Source organism: Haliaeetus leucocephalus, unplaced genomic scaffold (genome assembly GCF_000737465.1).
Source record: "Haliaeetus leucocephalus isolate CR32 unplaced genomic scaffold, Haliaeetus_leucocephalus-4.0 Scaffold932, whole genome shotgun sequence".
Lineage (NCBI taxonomy): Eukaryota > Metazoa > Chordata > Aves > Accipitriformes > Accipitridae > Haliaeetus > Haliaeetus leucocephalus.
In genome coordinates this window covers 12,120,489-12,145,288 of record NW_010973368.1, presented here as the reverse complement: position 1 = coordinate 12,145,288, position 24,800 = coordinate 12,120,489, and the positions used below count along the sequence as shown (strand labels likewise).

The 24,800-nt window shown below is 41.4% G+C and overlaps 1 protein-coding gene across 2 annotated transcripts in view; it reads left to right on the top strand.

Moving 5' to 3' along the window:
- The window catches only part of ITPK1 (inositol-tetrakisphosphate 1-kinase), a 158,121-nt gene that overhangs the window by 28,570 nt on the left and 104,751 nt on the right, over nt 1–24,800 (top strand). For both annotated transcript variants that reach the window (XM_010583869.1, XM_010583868.1), the window contains exon 2: nt 8,148–8,172. In XM_010583869.1, coding sequence (XP_010582171.1) covers nt 8,148–8,172 — 25 coding nt within the window. The remainder of the gene's footprint in view (nt 1–8,147; nt 8,173–24,800) is intronic.

Genomic DNA, 24,800 nt, shown 5'->3' with positions numbered 1-24,800 from the left:
TGGAAAGTCAGAAGTAAAATACCAATCTGCTAACTAAGGTACCTCTTAGCGAATAGGGGATTGCTCTTCTTGCCCAAGTTGCGTGAAGATTCCCTTGAGGAAAATCTGCACACCTGATTTTGGGGCCCCACTGGCAATGGAAGGTTTTAGAATCTTATTTGCTGACTAGTGACTTACTCTGTGATTTAACAGAATAAGACACTAATAATTCATAACTGCTGGCTTAAATTAATATGGAAGGAGAGTTGCTAAGAATAATATAAAATGTAAATTTTAGGAAAGTTGATTTCAGAGAATAAAATATTTGTTTTATGGTTATAGTACCAAGAAGTTTTATCAACACACGTGGAAAACTTCTGCCTCAGCATGACAGCTAATTGAACGTATCATGGCACTGGAGAGCAAGTATGCAATATTAAGCATCCTTCAGATTATAAATCTGTTAGTGTGAGGTTATTGTTCATTTTGTTCGTAAAATGTAAATATGTTCACATGTTTCTAGAAGCCTCTAATAGCTTCTGCAGTAAGAGTTTTAATATGTATATATATGTAAAAGATAAATACCATATCTGTCCCCGGAAGGGATACTGTCTTCTGCCTTGTGATTACGCTGCCTCTTCTCAGGTCTCTCTCAGTCATCGCCAGTGCCTCGTGACCTTAGAAAGACTTTTGAAAGAGATGGGTCATGTGTTTGCTTCTTGCAGAGGGTCATATTAACACTGGGGTGACCAGGGTCGTGGGGAGACAAAGGAAGCTGGGAGCAGAAAGGACATGCATGTTCTTTGCAGCACTTAAGGAAGCAAGCAGTTTATTGAAGCCAAAGTATGATGCTGGAACAATTTAGCCTGCAAATTTGAAGGACTCTGACCTTTGGGAAATTAATGTCTTGTAATAGAAGATACGGTGCCAAAACAGCTTGGTTTGAAGATGGTTTTTAATAAGGTTATAAAGAGATCACATGGTGTGGCTGCCTGCCATAGCTGGGAACTGAATCTGATAATGTCTGGTGGTGTAAGCCTATGGCTGAAGGCTGAACCCTGCCCAATTGCTTATAATTGTCATCAGGTACTAAATATGTCTCTGTCTGGTAGGATGAATAACTCGTTGCCTTTAATAATTTTTCTGTGCGGCTGTTAATCATTCCTTCTTCCCACTGATGGCTCTTCAGCTGGTAGTTTGGTTTTTTTTTTTTGTTTTTGTTTTTGTTTTTTTTTTGTTTTTTGTTTTTGTTTTTTTTTCTCAAAAGACTGTGGTTAAAGGTTTTGTGTCCCTGCTGGGAAAGCAGCGAGTATGAGCTCCCAGAACCTGGGGTCACTAGTTCCAAGAAAAGAGTCTGGCAGAGCTCAGCAGCACTGATCCATCTTAAATGCCTAGCTTAAAAAGAAAACAGATCCTTTTGAGTTTGTATTTACTGACTTTATGGCTTTCATAACTTGGGATATACTGATTTTATTTCCGCAATATCTGTTTTTTAATACTGAAATTAGTAGCCCTGTAATATTTCATGAAACTATTACTGAAACTTTGTATTAATATTTAGTGACTAAAGGCAATTTATTTCCTCTAGTTACTGCTTACAGTGTCTGGTTTCTTTCTTTCATGGCTTTTTCCTCTCTGCTACTTAAACCTCTGAAATCATGATGTTGGATGCTTCATTTTGTCATTGCTCTTGCAGGATAAGGGGTTAGTGGCTTTCTAGCTGGATCTTTGCTGTGAGATGCTGGTGAATGTTTGTGTGTGTTGTGGTGGGAATTTTTGGCACGTGGAAGCATTGTGGTGCTGCAGGTGAATACCGGAGTGATGCTGCTGCTGCCCTACGAAGATCCTCTCTTATTTTCTAGTCCCTTTCAGGGCACTTTGTTCTGATACAGCACTCTCTTAAGAAGCACTTTTATAGCTGTAAATGGGATGATACAATGCTTTGAAGATGTGGAGAAGATCAGATGGTTCTACCAAATGTCACGTGTGAATGGGGTGGTGGTGTGAAAACCACTTAGTAATGTTGTAGTGTCTGATGTATCAGGGGTCCTATTGCTCGGACCATTCCCTGTTTATAAAAAGAAGGAAGAAATGCACAAATGTGGCTACCCTCTCTGATTTTCTTTTTTCTACTTAAAAGGTCCTCTCTAACAGCCCAAAGTCTTGGGTTTTCTTCAGCCCATCTAAAGAGCACTCAAGAGTTTTAAGTGAGACCTTTTCTCCCCCATACTACGTTATCTGTTCCCACCGGATTATAAAGGTGCACTTTATTTCACTTCTCTTTTGGATCGATGGTGCTTTACAGACTGAGAAAATTGAGCACTCCCTCCCCCAAATGCCAACTTTTGATCCATTTCAGTCATAAAGCTTTCCAAAATACTGATTACTGAAGGGGAAAAGCTTGCTGAAAGGTAAGAATAGTTGGATATAAATTGGTAAAATTAACTCTGATTAATTGCCTGCTTGATGGTCTGTGTGCAAAAAACCAAACCACAAAAAATACTCACGTTACAGTTGAGTCTTGCCATGTTTCAGATGCTGTCAGTTAACTTCCATGTGCACTGATGCCTGCGGCTGTGAGCCAGGGCCCCTGGACAGCGAGCACCCCTGTGTTGGGGTTGCCACTTGCTTGCTTCCCTGATAGACAGTAAGGTGGAGTCCATCAGTGATGAAAAATAATAAAAACAAGGATCCTCACAAATATTTAACTACAGAAATGCAGGGTATTCTGCTAATGGAAAAACTAAGGCAAATGAGCTGAGGTTGCCTTTGTGCCAGGAGGAGAAACGGGCTGTCTGCAAGGCCATTTTGCTTTGGTATTGCTTGCCTGGTGCCTTCCTCCATGTCTGATAATTTCAGTGTGGTGGAAAGTCTTGGTGGCTGCAGGTGTTTGCTCTGACGCATTAATGTTTATACAACTCCCTTTGATGCCACTGTATTGCTTTTCTGGGAAAATGCTCTTGTTTTTTATATCAAAGCAATACATTGTTATTAATATTTGCCACTTTTTTACGTGGGACGTTTTGGAGGTGAAACATTCTCTTATGAGAAAATGAACTTCACTGCATGCACTAATAACTTCTTAGGCTATTAAAACAGATACAAAGATTGCCTTTTACTTTTGAAATTGTAAATTCTGTTTGGCATTTTTCAATCTGTCACTCAGACCAGACAGCAAAAATATGTTACTTAACCATGGCTATGATATATGACTGGATAGTAATTTTCTCTTTTGACTGTCACTCACTATAACGTTCAGGTCCTAGATGCTGTGGGGAATTAGTCCAAACGGTTTACTTTGGATGTTAAAAAAACCCAAACAAACACCCAACCCCAAAAGCCAACTATTCTACATAGTTTGAGGCTGTAGTAAAACATTGATTCCAAAACACCAATTAATGTGCTTTTATGCACTTGATATTGAATTCTTGTCTAAATCCATACGTCATTCTAACTTAAACATGAAGTCAACCTGCATGGTAATTATTTTGATCATTATTGCATATGGGGAGGCTTGCATTATCCAGTAGAGTTGTTTACAGGGTTCAGGTATAGAACTAGTAAGCCGTAACAAGCTTCTGGGTTTTATTTGATATTGCAGGCTAATGCAGCAGTTACTTAAATGTTTCTGTTTTTCCTTTAAACGTTGGAGTGCATGATTCAGCAGAGCTGCGTGCTGAAGGAAGGGAACACATGAAGCACCAGTCAGTAATTTGTACTGCACCTGAATAGGTTTCCATAGCTTTAGGCATACTATGCCAGTTGAAGACATTGATTCTTTGCTGTAAGTTAGGTGTTTAGTTTTATCACCTTCAAACACTTTTCCCCCTTTTCTTTTCTCCCAGACATTTTTTAACATTTGCTAATAATTTCTTTTTTTTTTTTTTCTGAGCTGATGATCGTAGGAATGAAATGTGTTTTAAAAATAGTGACCTCTGGGAGTATAGTTTAGAACTGACCATTTTTCAAACATCTGTTCAATGAATGCGGGCAGATGCAGTCTCTCTTTGACCTGTTTGTGTTGCCTCTTTGGAGGGAGAAGGGAAATACAGCTAATAATGATCTTTCTTTTCCCCTCAGAAAAAGAGACTTGCTGTGGGTTTTGTATAACCTTCCTAATATCGGAAGGCAGCCAGGCCAGCTGGGAATGGGAGCTCTTCCTCTGGTAGGCTGTGGCTCAGTGTCAAGCTACAAGGGAAGAAAGAAGGGTCATGGAGAATACAATGAGGGACACGAGTAGTGGTCAGTACTCCAAGTGAAATAGCCCCCCCTGGGAGACAGCACCTTTGACATAGGCGTTGGTACCTGTGGAAGCATTCTGCTTAGCCTGGACAAATTTTTGTATCCCTCACTTAATTTTTCTTAACTGTCTTGCTTGTCTGCAGAATTTGCAGTTTGCTGTTTGCATCTGAGCTGTACTCCCGTACCCATGCAAGCATCTGTGGCTTGCGCTGGGAGAGGAGTTTGTTGTAGTATCTCATGTATGTTAAGTGCATCTCTGGCGCATGTCTTGGCGTAGCTAACGGAAAGCCTGTCCTCTGCTAAAGAAACAGCCTAAAAGAACATACACCAAGGCTGTAGGATGTATTTTTCTTACTAGCTTTTTAAGCACCACAGGAAGAAGTGGTGGCTGGTCCGTGGCTCTGTCAGACTCCCAGAGCAGTTAATTCAGCAACCGTCTTGTCTCCATTGAGAGTCCTGCACAGACAGCCCCTTGTTGGGGAATTGCTTGTGGCCCACAGCCTGCTTCATTCCCTCTGTTTGCTCATTTTTTGAGGGTCCCAGAGTTTCTTGTGTGTAGGATCAGCTTTCTTTCCGTGCCTGTCCCTAAGCCCTTTCGCATATGACGTGAGGCAGTTAGTGTGGTTAGATGGTATTGCATGCTTGGTTGCATAAGGGATGTCTTGCTGCCCTGAGCCTGCAGCTGTGACCTGCCCGGCTGAAAAGTCTGAAGTCACTGACACAGGAAATCTTCGAGGTGGAGAATCAGCTAATGCCAGAACTGAGGTGTGTGATTGCTTGACATCCTGGTGGTTTGGATACTTTTTGTTTTTAAAATAACTTATTTTCAGAAAAAGCTATTTTGGTAGAGTATTTTTTCCAAATTAACTAATCCTCAAAATATGCATGCTTCTATGGTTTCTGGTCCCCCTGGGTTGAAACATGAGAACTTTTCATATTTAAGGTAACCAAAGGGGACCATCCCCCCTTCTGAAAAAGGGGAAGACCCAGCGCTACAAGCTAACCTTGGCAATTGCTTCATCCTTCTCATAGCTTTTCAAGCGTGTGTGACATCATATCCAACAGCAGGCACCCCTTCTCTCCCTGCTTGGGTGCTGGTCTGACTTCTTCCCTTCTGCTTGGGCAGCACAGTCAGTTTCGATGAGTCCCAGTAAATTTGCAAAGTCCATTTTGAGGGGATTATAGAAAACCTTTGGACTGACTCTTTCTCAAGTGGGTTTGGCAACCAGCTTGCAAGTATTTTTCTTCTTCAAAGTAGAACAAAGCTTATTAAGCGTGTATGCAGGCATGGCAAGAAATGCAGCCTTTGCCATCAGCCTCTATTCTTCCAGGGGCTCTGGAGTGGTCCCGTTTGAAGCCTGGTGTATTTCAATGGCAATTTTGAGTTCTGTTTACTCCAGGGCAGACACAGCAAAAGTATAGCTGGTTTGGTTATTTTAAGTTTTAGCTTAAAATACTTGGAATGCTTCCGAGTAGGCTGCTGCCCTAATTTACAAAAAAACATTCTCTACCTAATATTTCTTACTTATCTTGCTTAGCTGTGTGAAAATCATGGTTTCAGCAATTTGGCTATTAACCCTTTCTCTAGGAGATTCATATTTTCTTCTCAAAACACAGTTGGAACACATCTGGCCAGCCTCAGGTGATGGTCTGCAGCAATGCTTCCCACACTGTAATGGCAGTATATTAATTACCCACCATTTACAAGCTACTGTGATCTGCAAGAGGGCTTTGAAATTCTCGGCAAGAGGTGCTTGGTTTCATTTTCTTTTAAATTTTCTTGCTGAGCAACGACAAGCTCTCTGTTGTGGCTGTGCAGTGCATGCTGCTTCTAGGCCAGAGAAACTCCACACTGGTAAAGTGGAAGAAGGGAGCAACTTGTGTCATAGATGCTGACTGATCGCCTGTCCCTTTGGGCATCTTTGTAATGGCTTCCGAAAAGAAAGACTTACTGTATCGGGCGGAAAACTGGAGAAGCCATTGTGTATTCAGCAGTGTGCAGCAGTTGTGACTATGGACAACAGCACAGACGCTCTTAGATAGAAAAGCATTGAGGGCAGAGTTAGGCAGTCCTGCTCTATGACCTCCCCGAAAAAGGGTCTTTGATTTTCGCATGTGGGGTTAGTGGGAATGAGGAAGAGAGATTCCTGTCTTGTGTTTGCTAAGGCTTTTGATTTTTAAGTTAAATTCCCTATGTCTTCAAAGTGAGGAGAAGGTTCTAACATATTTAAATAGCCTGCATGTATTGGGAGGGTGGCATGGAGCAGGGACAGCTGGGCTTTGTGCCAGGGATTCAGTTCTGCTCTCAAGACTTGAGCAGAAATGGTTTGTTTTGCTTGATAACTTGTGAAATGCAGTGACTGAGCATTGTCTGGCTGCATGTACCTGAATCTCAGTTCTCGTACCAGCAGAGTAGATGACCATCTCTACAGATCTGCCTAAATTGGCTCTACCAATTGCAGTTCTCGACATTTTGGAGTATAATTAGTAGGCCACTCCAGTCTCTTATCCTTGGTGTTTCAGGATTACTAGAACTATTCCCTGTGTGGCCAAACCAGCGTTCAGAGGCATGGGCCTTTCTGAAAAACCCCAAGTATTTGAACTCTGCTCCTGCAGGAGCCAGACTGACTACAAGTCTTTGAACTGAAGTCCAAGTATGTGTCTAAACTATGGGGCATTGCACTTTCTGGTGTCTCCACGTCCAGACTGCCCACCATCTAGAACAGGGTGTTGCAGTATGCTGTGTCTGTTTCTCTGCTCACATACCTGGGTGTGTGTCCCTTTCTTCCCAAAGGAAACTGCAGCACTGGGGGCTGATGAATGCAGAGAGTCCCATCCCAGCCTGTAGCTTGATGCTTACTTGGGCTGGGACAATGGAGCATACTTGCTTTATGGGGTTGAATCTGTATGTGTTTGCTTGCATGGTTGCTTGTGTAATTTATTAGCTTTTCTTTGGGCACTGCTACACGATGTAGGGGTTATTGCCTCTGCCGAGGCCAGCACAGTTAGGTCTATCTGACACACACAGTGCAGTACCAATCACCAGCTGGAGTTTTAAATAATTGTAGTTTTGAGGCACTGCTTCCAAAATGGATCATCTGTCTTGAGCAGTGGATCTATGGGGATGTATCTGCAATGGAGTTGCAGCAGTATGATGACACATCTGGGCAGGGTGCTCCAGCTGCAGGGCAGTCTCTCTGTTCTGGACCTGACCTGTGCCTATACCCTTCCTTTGTCCCCTTCCCTGTTCTGTTTGCAGGGCTGGTCTGTGGAGCCGGCTTGGGTATTCTTGTGCTTGTGATGGAGACAAGCCATGGGACAACTTAAAAATTTCTTGGCAGGGGTTTCAAGCAGAGAATAACTGATGTGAGTCACTGTGTGTGTAGCTCTGCAAAGCATTCTGTGTACCAAGATGACAGGGGTAGAACAAGTCTGTAAATAAGAGGATAAATGGCTGCAAGGTGCTATGTTCATTCTCCCATACATTTATGCATGTATCTTTGGATCAAAATCAGAGATCTATCAAGCATGTGGAATGTGCTGTGGTGCAAGTCATACACTCTGAGGACAGATGAGAAATGAAGAGCAAAGTAGAACTGACTAAAATTGAGATGCTTCCTCCCTAACATCAGCCACTTCCTACCTCTGCTCACTTGGCAGCTGTATCAGTCCCAGTGGTGCAGCTGCTTAGTACGCATCTTGGGTTGCTTCTGAGGCCATGATTCAGAAGCTGCTGAAGTGCTTCCTAGGCAGGGAATGGAATTGAACAAGTGCATTCCTGAATTGGAATCAGGTTCATTAGTGCAGATTTTTATTGTTTGTATTCTAGTATGAAGCAATTCTTTTCCATTAGTGTTTGTTTTTACATTTTCCCCATGTTTCCAACATTAACCATTCCCCTTTTTTTTTTTTCTTTTCTTTTCCAGGAAAAGAGGAGTAGAAGTAGTACAGGTGAGTAAAAACTATATTTGATTTTTTTGCCCTCTGTTTTCTTATAAAGAAGGCTTACTGATTTTAAATGCTGTCATTTAGATGTCAACATGACCTGGGCTTAATTATTTTTCTTTTTCATTCAATTCTCTGCTACGGATACTGTTTTTGGAAAAAGAGGATCCCCCTTTTGTGAAGCATGTGTTGAGCCCATCTAGTCTTAACTCAGCAGGTGCCCTGGTGAAAGTGGGAATGCAGTTTGGTGAAAGTGGGAATGCAGTTTGGCTTTTCTTGTGTCTGTTAATAAGATCTGATAGTTGATTAGGCGATGTTACTCTGTGTTTATTGTGTTTGTGGACAGTCAGGCTTAACAGAAACAGGAGCTGGCCTTTGAAAAAAGCTATGGCACAAGGAATGTTCTTGTAACCTAGTGAGCAGAGAAATGATACTAAAGTGCCTTTGAGTTGTAGCCCATCTATAGATAAGCTCAGGTGTTGGCTACATTTGTTCTTTCCCAGGTCTGAATGGTCATATTTAACACAAGATGTTACTTAAAGGATGATGGCAACTTGGGAAGGGAATTATGTTACATGACAGCTGTAACATAGAGCACTAGAGCCCTAAAAGATTGAAGAAGGAGCATGCTTTTTCCTTCTGGCTTATTTTGTGTACTTAGAAGAGCTGTGTGTCATAGGTTTCAGTCTGGCTGATGCTTACCTAGTGCTCATTTTGCAGTCTAAGGTGGTCAGTGTGTTCCTCACACTTGTATTCTCATATCTCAGTAGCAGAGATGGAACTGCTTCAATGGAGAGGACAGAGGAGAGAGGAGGAAAATGGGGTGTTAGCCACTGATAGTTGAGGCTGCTCTTAAGTCTATGTGAAAGGTGCTTCTCAACACCAGTAGGGAATAGGAGAAAAGCACTTTAAAAAAAAATAATTGAAAAATCAGCCCATGTTATTTTAAAGAATCCACTATCAGAAAAGGCTTTAAAAAATTCTCATTGCTGGTTAAACTGGAGAATATGTCTTTCAGGTATGTGTGGTTGTCTGAGAGCTGCAGGGTATTCCAAGGAAAAAGGGCATATACTTTACTGGCTGCATTTAACCGTTCACCACTACAGCATCACCTTCCATACTTGTACCTCCTATTGCTCAGAGCTAAGGAGCAGCTTCTTTCATCAGTTGTGATAATAGCATCTCCAGATTGTTAAATACAAACCAGCATTTGCGAAGCACAGCTTCGAGTAGCAGAGGGAGAAAGCTAGCCTATATTTGTGTCGCTGTCTAGGGGATACTATTATTTTAATAATACCCCAGTGTATTACAGTCTAATGTCTGCATTTGTTATATGTGCCTTGCGCCTGCACTGCACGTTTAGGTAGCAAGGTGCTTGTATGAGATGAATTCAATGATACACTGATTAGCTGAACAGAGGGCAAATTCCATTTTACCTTGTAGATTAAAGTTGCTGTCTTTCCATGGGTTACCTGTTAGTCTTCGGATGTTTGTGTAGCTTAATGGCTAGTCATCAGATAGACACAAAATGACTGGAAAGGATTTCTTTATTGGAAGAGCATTTGGGGAAACATTTGGACAGAACTAGACAGGATTTTGTGTAAAATTACTTTATGGTCTCAAATTTCGCAGCATAGTTGAGATGTCAGACTAACCTATACTGGGAATCTGTGCCCCAAAGGCATACCTGAAACACCGATGCCTGCTGCTCTGCTAGAGCAGGATGGATGGCTGTGTGTGATCACCCCTTGCCTATCGCTTGTGTATTGCTTCATATATCCTGATGCATGTACTTGTAGCCAGTAGGGCATGTATCAGAAATGAGCTCTTTCTCCATCCAGTATTACTAGAAAGCTTTGCTTGAATGACCTCGCATGATCTGTCCCACTAGCCCTGCTTCTAGGTGGAGGATGTCTTGGTGTCGATCTGCTGGACAAAGTTTATTTGACAGAGGGAATATTGGTTTCCTATGTTGAGCAGCAGTGTTTCTTTGATTTGTTTCCCCTTCTCCTCCTTTAAAGAACCTATCCTGTTCAAGATAAACTAGCTTTTACACCCGACAATAGACAAGTAACTCAAAACTCAAAAATACACAGGCTGTTCATCTGTTTTCTTCTTTACATAAATTCAAATTTTTTTCTGAATGTAGACGTGCTTTCCAATAATAAGTAGCAAGTCGGAAGGTAAGGTACAGTTACTGGCTTCCAGATAGCAAAGCTCAATGGACTGGTATGGGCTGATTTCTGTGAACAGATGTCAGATTATTATTTTCCAAAGATGTTTCACAGGAGCAGGAAAGAATTTCCTACTACTAAAGGGAAGTCTTCAAAGTCTTCAAATAAGCACCTGTGTGACTTCTGTTTCCTTCCTGCAGTAAGGAATTACGATGGTCCTCTATTCTTTACCTACACCAATGAAATCCTCTTATTTTGCTATCTTAAGGCTAATTGCGCCATACAGATTATCAGCGAGCTGCTGCTATAGACAGCAATTAATGTTCTGTGACTTGTGTTCAAGTTCTGTGTTTTGTCTTGTCTCAGACTTTCGGTTCCAGCAGAAAGAGTGGTTCCAGCTTTCTGTTTTTATTAAGTGGGGGAACATGCACATCCTCCAAAGAGAAGTAATGGAAGAATAGGAATGGCAGTGGGATGCTAAGCAGTCATGCTCCTTTATCCAGCAGTAAGACATTATTCAAGCATCACACTGAAAACAAAGAACCTCTCAACTTGTGTGGTGATAAGTAATAGGGTTTTTTTAGAAATACTGATTAAACTCTAACATAATGAGAATTCACTGTGAACTCAATGCACAGGAGCTGAAATGTGTGACATTATATAGTACAACTGAGTAACATCCATCAAGCTATCTGGCCTAAATTAAATAAAAAGCTTTAAAGATTATGAACTTTCCAAAGACAGCATGAGCCTGAGCCTGCACCCAAACATTTGGGAGTATAGATGGGTTAGCTCATTTCTGTTTTTCCAGTGGGCAGCGGCAGAACTCGGAGTAGCAGCATCTTTAAGATCTGGCAATGTTTTGGATCTAGATTTGCTTTCTGCAGCTTAAATCCAAGTCAGTGGGGCAGCTACAAACCAGTGTTATATTACAAGAAAAATCCAAATGTCATCTTGGCTTTTAAATACGGGCTCTTAACAGAATACTGTGCTATATCTCTTACCTTGTGGCAGGTCACTTGCTTAATTTTTTTAAGTAGGCGTCACCCCAGTATCAGGCTGCTTCTTGAATTAGGGTGCTTACTTGTTTGTACCCTGTGAGGTAAGGAAGTGCTCTTGTTCCAGTTTTGCAGGAGGGAAGACTGAAGGATGTACCCAAGCTCCTCTAGGGAACCTGTTGCTGTACCAGCCCCAGTCTATTGGGAGCTGTGCTGGCAAACCTGCGGGACAGGAGTTCCAGCTGCCGCTGTCTCAGAAGAGGCATGGGGCCACATGCTGCTCAGCTTTGGGGCTTCCGTGTACTGCTGTGCGGGGCCGAAAAGGAAGGGAAGAGCAATTGAAGGTGGTCAGCAGACCTGGTGTTGCTGGTTTTCTTTCAGTGATTGACAGCACCAGTTCAGCTGCATTTAATCTTAAGGCTGCATTTAAAGGATTCTGAATGTAATGCTTTTGTGGTTCCTGTGGCAGTTATGTACCTCCCCTTTCTTGCCAGCTCTTGCCACCCCTTGCAGCTGCCTGCTCAGCTGGAGTGGCTTGAGCTGGTAGCCAGAGGAGGAGTGGAGATGCTCTGAACAGGTGACAAACATGACTGAAGCCCATCTGCCATGGCCTGCAGGCAGTTACTGGGTAGGCAGCAGCTGGCAAAGCTGAGGCAAAGCAGCTCATACACTGGCATTGGGGTGACTTGCCAGTAAATGCTTAAATTGAAGCATTTCCTAATAAATTCTTTCATCATTGTTTCAAGGGAAAGGCTGCCTCTGAACTTATGCAGTGGTTGTCTGATGAGGCATTTACTATTAAAAAAAAATATCCATTTTCTATAATGGAATATAGGAAAGAAGGGGTTTAGGTAGTTTCTAAAAGGTAAAGCTGTTTCTGATCTTTTTAAATAAAAACTTTTGTTTTGTTCAATTTCACCCCTCCATCCCCCAAATTAGCATAGGGCCAAATTTAGAATTGAAAATTGTCGGTGGTTCTTGAGCCAGTAAAGTATCCAGTTTCTTATGACTTTGTACGCCGGTGAGGGAGAGAGAACATCTCCATCTACCTTGTTTTTCAGGAAAAATCTGTTTGGCTTAGTTTGAAGAATGTAAGATTGAAAACATGTGCAGTGAAGTGGAAATCATCACAAGTGCCTCTGATGGGGACATGCATTTATTTTTGTTTCACAAGCTATGCAAATCCAGAATAATTAGCTGCAGCCCTTTGGCTTCTGACAAATTGCCAGTTCGGTCTTTGTGTGACAAAGTTTGGAGCCTTTGCGTTTCTTGTGACTTCAAAGCTGTTTCAAGCGCTTCCACACCCAAGCTTTCCTAGAGCTCTCGCTTGCATTTTTTAATTTTAAAATAGTGAAGATTTCCTATTTTCAGTGGGTATTTTTTGGTTCAAATGAACACTAATGCTCTCTTTTATCTTAGAAAGATGTTCTAGTCAGTTGGCTATAAAAGTGGAATTAGTCATTGTATTTCAAGCTGCACATTTTTTAATAGCAGTGGGATATGGAGGACAACATGTTTTCCAGTGTGGAACAGCTGATTGTGGTAGTTACAATGGTCTTGGCTGCTGTTTTGTTTTTCCTTTTTCCCCCACCTCTCTGGGAATTGATATTTGAAATCTTCTACTTTGGAGAAGAAAACTGTCCTTTGAACCGTGTGTTTTAGTGAAGCCTGTGAAGGAGAATTGAGGGTCCCCTCCCCCCCTTTTTAGTTCTCCAATCAAAGTAAAATACTAATGACAACAGTTTCCACTAATTGTTGCCAGGGAACTGTTGTTTTCTTGAAATACGGAGAGGTTTATTTTCACATGAAGTATTAATGGAATAAGCTTGGAACAGCAGTGTTCTAACCGAGAAAAGCCACTTATAAAATATATACCCGATAGCATGTACAGAAAGATGTGACTGGAAAGCTTCCAAAACAAGCAGGGTTGTTGAGATGTTGGAGAGTTGGCTTTCTAGTACAGGGAGAAGAAAGTTTATTTTTACATGCATGCCAGCCCCTCAGTAAAGTCCATGTTCTCCTGAGAATGGCAGTCTGCTTTGCCTTCAGTGCATTTTTGGAAATGATGCTACAGAAGCCCTCAATCCAGACTGGGGAGGGCTGGTATTAGGTACTTTGCATGTGCTTGAAGGTGAGGGGCTGCTGGTTAAAATCTTGAAAAGATCCTGATACTTCTTAGTGTCAGTGCTACTCAGAGTATGCTAACCACACAAAGTGGGGTCTTCCAAAAAAGTTCCAACAATCTCGTTCTTCCACAGTCCTGCTGTTTCTGGGTTTGAAGCCAAATCCCAGGCAGAATCCTCTCTCTGGCCCTTCTCAGTAGGGGAGATCCCTCTGTGCAAGACCTTCTTGGTACCTAAGAAGCAGAATTGCCCAGCAGGAATGAAGCACAGGTTCCAGTGCAGGGAGGGATGATTTTGGCATGCTGTTATATATTGCATCAGCAGACTGGTCAGTTAGGTACAGTATGACCCTTTCTGGTCCAGTGGGGAAGAAGAATAAGCACACATCTATTGGTGCAGGGAAGAAAGAGAAAACTACAGAACATTTCCACCATGTGGATTAAGCAGGTTAAAAAAATAAACACTTATTCTTAAAAATCAGACAGAGTAAGCCAAACAAATCAAAATACATTTAGATCTGATTTATTTTCACTCTTGGTGAGTGAATTAGAGAACCATGAAGAAATTTTTGTGGCTCAGAGAGTGTCTCTTACTGACTGGTTTGACTGCTTTCTTTTGACTCTGACTGAATCCCAGTGGCCTAGGAGAGGTGGGCTCCACAGTCACTTGCAGAAGTCATCTGGGTGAATGAAAATATTACTAAGATTTAGAAATCTGTAACTAATGTGTAATGAATGGCTGTCAGTTTGAGCTTGTACTGCCTTCACCCTTTTGTCTTCTCCTGACTCCTTGGTATGTAGTGATGAGGCAGTGATTCTTAACAGTGCTAAAAGCTGGGAGTTGGGATGTTCTGGGTGGAAATCCAGTCCCTGTGGGACCTCTGCCAAAGATATTGGTGACTGTAAGGGGATTGAGATTGCAGTGGGGAGTTGCCTCGCTTCGTCACTTACTGTAGGTGCTTTGGGCAACTCCCTTACAAATTTTGCCTCTGTTTCCTAATGAAGGTAATGTTCCATGTAGTGGAATGCCATTAAGTTGCTTTGAGGTATCAGAATGGAGGAGATGTAGAGTAAGGTGAGTGTGTGAAGGAAAATGAGATTATTAATGGGGGCTGGTAATTTCTGAAGATTGCTGTGTATAATATTCTTCCAGTCATCAGCATATAAGAGTCTTCCCAGATACTTCTGTAACCTGCAAAGCTTCATAAATTCCTCCTCAAGAAACAGTATGGTTAAAAATAAGACCTTTACAGAAATGCTGAGGAGCAGAACTCTGTATTTGCCTCCTTTTGGCTAGCAATATTTTGCAGCATACAGTCCCAGTCTTTGCACAAAATGACAATTAGACATTGCTTTTTTTGATCATGATTATTGCAGTGGTGCTTATGGGCCAGCAAAGACCAGGCTTTAATTTTGGGCTGCGTTAAACAATAGGATTATTTGTCTCACTGGATGCAAGTATTGTGATATAGTATCAAAGCAGGGAAAATGGAGTGTGTTTGGAGACATGTGACTTGGGGAAACGCCTTATTTTAAAACCCACCTGTCTCATTTGTGGTTTGCTGAAACTGTAAAGTCTGTGTTGAAGTACAAATATGCATGTAGCTCTTTTAACCTTCTCTGAAGTTTTTTCTTGGGGTAGGAAGGATGGGGGCTTAATATGATACCATGCCAAGGGCGATTGTACCTCTGACCCTAGTATTGAGGTGTCCTCTCCCAGCTGAATGCCTCAACCTTTGTCTGTTTTGGGGGTGAGATCATGCAATTCTCTGCTCAGGCAGAGCTGCAAGCTCATTCCTGTGACAGCAGTTGTAACCATGTCTTCAGTCCTGGGGTTTTGTTCCACAGGGACAACGATGCTCCTTTGGGAGCAATGACTCTGGTGTCCACCGTACCTCAGAATTGCTTGCTTCGAACCAAAGCTTTATAGAAAGAATATCATCAGAACAGTAAAGGAGACTATTTGTATGCCTGCCTTCCTCAGTGAGGGTGCTGGTAGGTCTGAACCTCCATAGGACTCTGCAGAAGATCAGTGGAGTTGGGGGAAGTCTTTTTAATATATGTTGTTGACTCTTCCTTTCTCCAGCTTCTGCAAAAGTTAGTTACTCCTTTGATCTGAGCTGTGACCTGTGATAATTTTATCTGGAGATCACTGCATACTCGTTTGCTTTTCTAGCACTTCACAGTTAAAGGAGATAAATGTATTCATGTCACAGGATTGAATGGGGTTCCAATAAAACGTGGTCCTTAAAGACATTAGGTCCTAAAGTGTCTTAAGTTATTTGGTCTTAAGGTTTAAGTCAGAGAAACTCTTAGCACGTGTACTTCAGCTGCCCCTATATAAAACAGGGCACATTCAAACACAACAAAACCTGGAAACATTTTCCTGAACCTGATTTCCTTCATGGAATTATAGCAGAAGAAAGCAGAGTGTCTTCAACTTAATGAGAACAGCTGAATTCTTCCCACCCTCTCCTCCCCCCCTTTTTTTTTTTTCCTTGAAGGGACACTGTTTTAAGAGTGATGTCTTTTACTAGAAGGAATATTTATTATTCACTTTAACTCTGCATTTCTGGTGAAAGCAATACATCTGCGCTTTTTTTTTTTCTTCAACAGTGTAGACCTCTTTGCTCTATATCTAAAGGTAGGACAGAAGGGGTTTCTGCACGTGCTGTAGATGTTTTCTATGCCTTTGGGTGCTATTTTGCTATATCTCTCATTGACCTAGCATATTGATGGAAAACACTCATTGACTTTTTGACAGTTTATTTTTAATCACTGTCTTTGTCTAGTTTTTGAGAATATGTACTGCTAAAGGTCATTTTGCACTGGTACCAAAAGCAGTGCAATTAATAGCTTAGGGTGGGAATTGTTGAATGTAGGATTTCAGTCTGAGGAAGAAAGGAGAGGGCCAGGAGAAATTTAGATGATTACAAGCATAGTTTCTACAAAGTGAGGTGGAAGTGGGTTATCCAAAATGTGTGTTTCTTTAACATAAGGTGACATTTATGGAAAATTTGAGACCTGTGGTACGTTCATTTTAATTTTTTATTTTCTTCATCCCTCTTCCCTCACGTGACTTGTCAAAAAGGAGATTGCTGCTCCAACTTCCTAGATGAGGTTAGTGTGGTTCTCCTCTGGCTATGCCAGGAGCAAGGGTGGGCTAACCATGGTTAAAAAATGGATCGAAATAGTCATTGGATACCTATGGGTATATGATCGGCCCTAAGCAGTCCCTTAGCAAGTGGTGGAAATAGAGTCCCTCCTTTTGGAAAGCTCTTTTAAAGGTAAGAAGGTTGCGGACAGGAGTTAACTTTCTTCCCATAGACCAGGGGGCAGCCTGAAGACAAGCCTCGTCTGGCAGGTTACTGTGAATATATCTCTGTTGCTCAGATTTATACTGGGGATGATACCGTCAGTATATTTAAAGACAGCGTGCTACTGACATAGTGACGAATCTGGATAAATCCCAAAGCCAGAAGAACCACAAAAGCTGCCGAACTTTTTCCGTGCAGTGCTGTGAGGCAGTTTCTTTCATGGTAGTCACAGCCTGTGCTCTGCTGCTTGCCCTCCTGCTCACCCGTCTGTAGAGCACTGTGGTTTTGTTCTTAGGAGGCTCTGTATCCAGGTGAGCTCTCTGTGACTCAACTGCACATTAAAAACAAAGCAAAGCCAATCCTGACGTTGGTATACAGCATAGATTCATCACTGAAACGGTGATACTGTAGACCATTTTATTTTAATTGTTCTCTTCCTATGTTAAGGTTATTTTTGTAAAGGAGTTGAAAGAATTAATTGTTGCTCACATTATAGATGAATAAAAGCATGTCAAGAGAACTTCTCCTCTGTAGTTTTGCTTAAAGTTTGCTTGTTGACCTGTAGGATCCTAAGACAATGCTGTCAATTAACCAGTCATTAAGATATCTGATGTGATAAAAAAACTAAATCAAACTGTGAGTGGTGCTCCCTTGTCTTTGAAAAATGGCACAACAGAGTTTATGAGCAGGAGACCAGAAACTATACCTATATACAAACCATAGACTGCTTCTGTCATTGCTAAGCGGTGGACTTACCTTATACTATTCTTAGGCTGTTATTTTAGGATCCAAGGTATTTCAGTGTCTTACTCGAGTTCACTAATAATTTTTTCAACCTGAGGTTGCTACAGTAAATTATGGTTGCCTCATTTAATTTCCAAACTGGTGTGCTTCCCTGAATAAAAGGGGGTTTGAATCTAATTTAAAGTTGCTATACATGTTAATTTATATGTATATTGTGTTCTCATTTGAGTGTTTGTTATAAGATGGGTATTCAGTAGTTAGTGAAGACCTTTTAAAAAAAAAAAATTCCTCCTGATACCTTGCCAAAGTGCAAACAAGTTATTTACAGTGTTTTGACAGAATCATCTGAAGACAGGATGGAAAAGATGCCATTGGGACTGAGCTAATACTGTAAGAGACTGAAATGTAAGGGAAACAACTGTTGCAGAGGAGTTTTGGCTGACTTTGCAAACCAAGAAAAGCTTTTTAGCTTTTTTTTTGTAGGAAATTGTTGATTGGAGCTAAGAGCTTCCTTTACTCAAAGGTCTAAGTGCATCTGAAATTGTTTTCTTGTACAAGAAGCTTCAAAGAAGCTTCATTGCACAATTCTACCGTCCTGTAACCTCAGCAGCATAGTTATTGTGTTAAAATTGTTCAGTGACTTAATGATGGCAAAGATTAGAGGACAAGCTAACTGCAGTCTGTAGAGAATTTGTTAATTGCAGAGAGATCATTTGTACTTTAGGTTAGCTTGGAAAATGTTCTTTCCTGTAACCTAGACAAGCTTATCTTGTAATACCCTTTCCTTTATGATAACATCGTTAAGTGGCTGAAAAAAGAACCGCAGCTATAAAGGGGGAAACAGAACTTTTTTAACTTCAAGTACAAAGCAGTTTGAAGCAGAGTCAAAGCAGATTACATGTTCATGAGCCTGCTGTGATGACTTGCATACCATTCAAGGTCTTAATGGCTGGTTATCTGTGACCTAAGTGACTAAACAGGAGGTAGAGAGAGCATTTGCTCCCTGCTGGTGACAGATCCTCCCACCCGTCCCTGCTCTGGATTGTTTTTCCGCCTCTGAGCCAAAAAGGGCAGGTTAGAGTCGCTGGTGGGTTTCTAACAGTGACACTTCTGCACTGGCCAGAGGACCTTTTTCCTGCCAGTAATGTAAGTGCACTGTCCTCGCACTGCTTTCTGTTCCTGCTGGGTGAGGAGACTGCACTCCAGCTGTCCCTCTTGCCTAACAGGTGTATTGAATGCTCAAGTTCTCTGCTTTCTTTTGATAAATGCTGTGATTGCTTTGTCTTAGATGTTACTGCCTGCTGGCTCTTCTTAGCTTCTTCAGCCTGCTGGTATGATTAGATCAGTGCATCTCTAGTTTTTTCTGTGCTTCCTAAAATCTGGGTGTTTTCGACTGAGCCTGTAGAAGTGGATGCGCGCAACAGGCGTGTTGGCTTTGCGAATACTGTGTGCTGCATAAGATGTGATAGCGCTGTGCCTGAGCTGGTACGGCTGGTCTCTGGTTTGTCTGTAGCTGTTAAGGCCACAGTGTGTTCAGTCTATCCAGTATGCTCCAGGCCTTGCAGTGCCTTTTAAGGGTCAGTTGGTGTAATGTCTTTTTACTAATTTAGGGCAGTCAGCCCTTTGTACAGCAGGTCAGTGGCTTATATTTAATTCTGTATTAGTATAGAGTAGGTCTGACTTCAATATAGTGCAAGGAAGGAAAAGAGGATAGCAACACACCCTGATGGTCAGTGGGTGGTTAGTCTGCATTGTGGAAAGTTAGATAGCAAGTGGAAATGCATTTTCCTAGCTGTCTCTTCAGCTTCTGCATTGTCGAGTTCCTTTTTTCTTAAATGGCGAAGCGCTGACTTATACACTACTAAGGTTTAAATGATGTTTTCAGGAGGTCTGCTTTCATTACACTCCTGGCTTTAGTTACCAAGTCCCTGCTCTGCCAACCAATGTACGCTCTTGTGTGCAAGGAGGACCTCTCCAGACAGTAATGGAGGAGAGGAGGGAGTGCCTTACCCAGAGGTTGCCCCAGGGAGCCAGCTGGAAGCACCATGCTCCATTTGGAGGGACTGAGCTCAAACCAAAGGTGCTTCTAGAAGGCAGGTGTGGCCAGCCCCCACTGCCCTTGAGCCACCTGGGACTTGAAAGCTGTTCTCATGCAGCTGCTAAGCCATGGTCACATCCCAGGAGTTGTGGTAGTCCTGAATCAGCTGAGGTTGTTGTGTGCTGTCCTGTGCTTTCTTAACAGCCGGAAAGGGGTCTGTTGTGTGTTTTTATAGCTCTCAGCTCTGTGACTCTTTTGATGTGTCCTTTTCAAATCAATGAATCTGAGTGTTTTTGTCTTTTCCTTAGTGCTGAATATTCCCAGTTTTTGAGGATAGTTTTTTATAGCTATTGTCTGAGGCTCTCCTAGAGTGGGTGCAGCTTAACTCTTCTTACAGCATAAGTGATTTGCAAGTAATACTATGCTGTCCTTTTTGCTTTGTTAAAGGAATTGCAATGTAAATGCATGCATGAAAAATGATCTGTCCATGGAAATGCTGTCTTGAAGGTTGTCTGTTATTGCCCAGATATGTCTTGTAGCCAAGTTTTGGTGCGGTAATACCATCAAGTTAATGTTTAAAAGAAGAGCTAACAGAGTTTACTTCATCTTCATTATATAGGACTACCAAGCATAGTTGCTGATGATCGGGAATCTTAATTTCTTATAGATTTTCTAAAGATTGATGTGCTACAACTTTATTTATTGAATCTGTCAGCATTGTTTATGATTTTGTCTCAAGAACTTTGTGTGTTTGCAGAGGATCACTTAGCAACAGCCTATGGCACAGTGAGGTTGCCTATGACATGCTCATGCTAGTACGATGAACCATAAAACAATGAGGAAACACCCAGAAACAGCAAGTAAATAGAAATTTAAAGCAAAACAAAGCAGGTCACTGAAGAGTTCCATGTTTCTGTGGGGCACTGTTTGTAAAATTCTTTGCTTTTCAGTCTTTACTTATGTGTTTGTCATCCTAATCTAATAATACTTTCTGCTTCTGTGGTGTTCATGGGATGTCTGCAGCTGTTTTAATGGAGCATCTCCTGAGTATTTAAATAGAAGCAACTATTTGATATTAAAGCAACTCACACTTTAATCTGTTAAATATTCTTAATTAGTGCTTCACCAAGTAATAGCTAAGGAATAAAAGTTCTCTGGAGGAGTCTGGGATCTAGACTGGTGTTCCAACTTTACAGCTCTGTGCTAATGCTGTAAGACTCTGTTGTTTCTAATAATCAACATGTCTTTTCCTGAGTGGTGGGGTTTTTATCTTGTTCAGGGTTTGGGGTTTTTTTTGAGATAGAGAGGGATTCTAAGTTCAAGTCTGAATGTCTGCATATTTCAGGCCATTTATTATTGTGTATTGATACCAATAACTTTCTTGACTTAAATGACTTAGTTTGGACTGGAGGTGAAAGCTGGATGCAATCAGAAAACATTTTCTTTTTTAAAAATTGTTCTCAGGGTCTGAGGTATGGACAGTAAATACATGGGAAATGCCCCACGTCAGTGTTTGGCAGGTAACAGTAACTTGACAGGAACATAGCTGACATTGTGTTTATGGATCTTATTCGTTCAAGGGGTACATGGTAGGTTGAGTATTGAAGTTGTTGAGTTTTGAAAGGCAATGCTTTATTTTAACTGTTCTTTCTGATTCTGGGATGTGGGATGAAGAAATTCTACCATTTCTTGAGCTTTTCAAGAAGAAACCAAACTGCAGTATTTGCATTTAGGTCTAGTGTTACCTGAGTTTTCAAAGAGTTTGGGTATGAATCTACATTTTAATGGAAAAGGTGGTATTTCAGTGGAATTCATTTTGTTGCTGCTGGTATTCCTGCAGTCATTTCAAATTCTTAGTGCTCTGACCTTAGAATCCGGTGTCTTAAAGGAGGAGAAAACAGGGAACACTATTATTTTGCTTGGAAAATATCCCATGTAAAATACATTCTTATAGTAAGGATGATATGAAGATACAGTGCTGAGCATGAGCAGTGATATTTTCTACTAAAACAGGGAGGCTGACTTACTGAAGGACCTCAGGTCTCCCCTCAGTTGCTAACTTACCCTGCCATACAACAAGCCTGTAAGTTGGAACAGTTCAACATGAGAACAGGCAGCTGAATTATCTCTCTCAGTTTGCAAAACTAAAACTGTGTCAATAATATACTTTAACACTAAGGGGCTGAGATCTTTATGTGTAGCATACTTCACTGACTTGAAGGTTGTCATGCTGCATGCTTACTTTGTTCATAACACTACAGATGTTGAAAGTCATATTTCACTGTGTTGTCAAGGTCATGGGTTTATCTAAGATGAACCAGCTATAAGGAGGTAGGGCAAGGTGTTGTGCCTTTACACATGTAGTCCGCTTTGGGCAGGGTTGTTGCACAGTTTGTTTAACCTGACGGGATAGGTCAAACCAAACCTCTCTCGGTTGTCTTGTTCTGTCCATGGCATAAAGAGATTATCTAAGGTTCTGCTGTCCTTTTTGCAGATGCATGCAGCAGTCGTGGATTTGAAGAACTTATATTTGATGGGAATGAGAAGCCATTAGTTGTGGCTAGAGCTTTCAGTTAAGTCCCCTCATTGCACTTGTTTGTATTTAAAAGCACATATAGTTTCCTGTCATTTCAGTCTGGTTTTGGGAACTATATAGCAGACTTCTCACCTGTCTGATTTCTGTGCAAAACAGTGGACACTGATCTGCTTTAATATCCATTGCCTCATGTGTTTGTCATTTCACCTATTTCAAAAGCTGTAAATTTGACCAAGATAAATGGGTAAAAGAATAACTCTATACAAGCTAATTCTAAAACTAAAGACAATTAAAATGGTATTTGTGTATGTGTTTTATTAAGGCTAACACTAAAAACATTAGATGATGCTTTTCTATGTTGTTGTAGTTTTGGAATAAGATGCTCAATGGCATGTCTACCAAAAAGTTGAAGTCACTTAATCTCCATGCTGAAAGCCTGTATTTATGTCAAGGATACAAACAACTTGCTGGTCATTGGTTTGCATTTTGTCCCTTATTTTATGGAGTTTTACTTGCTCATTTGTTTAAGCTCTTCCTTTTGAGCTGAATGTTTCTGCAGTTAGCATAAGCAGGTTAAGCCTGAAGGACAGAGCTCTTGAAGAACAAATTTCGAACTTCAAACCACTCTTTGCACTGGCTCCGTGTCCCTCTTTGTTCCCCTTCACAAATGTCTGGGCTGTGGTGTTCAGAACAGGCTGTGCTGAAGGACGTGTCTTTGGGGCCTATCCTGTGCTTGTACTTGAAGTTGGCTGGAGGCAAGCCAGCTCTTCATTTTGAGGTTGCAAAATTGTGCTAGTGCGGCAGAGGACTGGCTTTGTTTCTCCGTGGGACTTACCAGCCTCCTGAGCCCCGTGCCACATCAGTGAGGCCAGGCAGCATCCCCAGCAAAGCCAAGTTACGTCTGCTCTGGCTGTGCAAAGATATAGGCAGAGACATGCACGATCTGCCACCTGTGATGACAGACCTACCCAAAATCTGTTAACCCATGTGAGTGTAGCATTTGAATGACTGTTTATGTAGAGAGAGCACTGACGATGGGAAGGTTCCTGCAGCATAATGAACTGTTAGGACAGTCCCCTCTAAACTGCTTGGCTCCTTTCTGCTCCTTGCTAGTTGTGTACCAGCTTATGCTGCTGTGTTTGTCACACCTTGTTTCCTGCACCGAGACAGGCAGAAGAGTGCTTTGCACCTCACGTGTTACTGCAGCACGTCCTGGGTTGTAAGCTATGGTGCTAGCTGGTAGCTAAAGGTGGAAGCCAGTATGTCTGAAGACTTGCAGTAGTGTCCCACAACCAGCCTCAGTGTGGAGTCCTGCCTACTGGGCCACTGCTGAATGCTGAATTACAGCCTGAGACTGGCTGTAATGTTCTGAAAGAAATATGTGGCAGAACTAATGCTGCCAGCACTAAATTTGCATGTGTTTCTCCAGATTTTGAAAGGTGATTTTTTATTTTTTTTTTATGGCATAGAAAATGTAGTTGGAACATGAAATTTGCAGGTATTACAGTGGCAATGAGGTGCTCTATTCAAGGGTAAATAATCATTAAAAGATACTCCTAGGTATCAAATTAGCTTCACAGTTAGTTGAAACTGTTTAAAATAATGTCTTTGTTATTTTTGCAAAGATACATATTTTGGCTGGTTGTCAGTTATGATGTGGGTCGTGGCGAGGGGAAGTTCTGTGCCTTGGGCCATAGGGCAAGTCAGTTGATGATATTGGTCCATCTTGTATCTGAAATCTGAGGTTAAGTTGCAAAGTAATGAACCTGCGTTTCAAAGGTGTTGAGCCGCTGTTATTAAGGTTCATGGAGAATGCCAAATGCTCTAGCTGTTTCCTCTGGTTGTAAATATGAATGCAGCAGCCTGCTCTGCACAAACTTTTCTGTGTGACTCCTGTTCCATCTGTCATTGTCCGTCCATTCCCCCCCACCCCCCCAGTCTTAGCTGAGAAATTTTTCTGAATGAATTCCGTTACTGAATGCTGGCACGTTTTCTGACCATCTTCACTGTTGCACTGCTTGTATTTGGGTTGCTCTAGACTTCTTTTATTACTTAATGATGTAAATGTGCATGGGTAGTTTTTGTAGTTTTGGGGCACAAGAAGGCAGAGCCTCTCGGGTCCCTGTGCTGAAGCTAATCCATTGGTGTCCTTCCCTCTGTGAACATTTATAGAAATTGCAGTATTTTTTGACCACTTTTGGGGGACTTCTCTGACTTCAGAGCAAAATATACAAAGTCCCACATGCAGCAGTCTGTGTCATCAGCAGAATTACAGTCTCAATGAAATTATCGTAGTTATACTTTACAAAATAGCATGATTTTGGTATTTGTGTTTCTCATAGCTCTATTAAAAAAAATTACATTTGTGAATCTACTACGTAATGGCAATGCAGTAGAAGAAAGCTAAAATTACAGGCTTTTAAGCTTTTATTTCCTAGTAGCTTCAAGAATGAGAAATTTCTGTTAGTTTCAGTGATTACACTCTTTTTCCTTTTCAGTTAATGAGATACCATATGCAAAAGGAACTCATGTAATCCACACGCATGCTAGTTACATGGTGGGGGGGAAGGAGGCAAGTAATACAAATTTCAGGATGAAAACTTTTTTTTTTTTTTTGCTAAAAGGTTTTCCCTACAAGATGAGATACTTTTAGTATTCAGTGAGGGACTTTGGTTTTGTAGGAACTGGTCAGATTTAGTAGACAT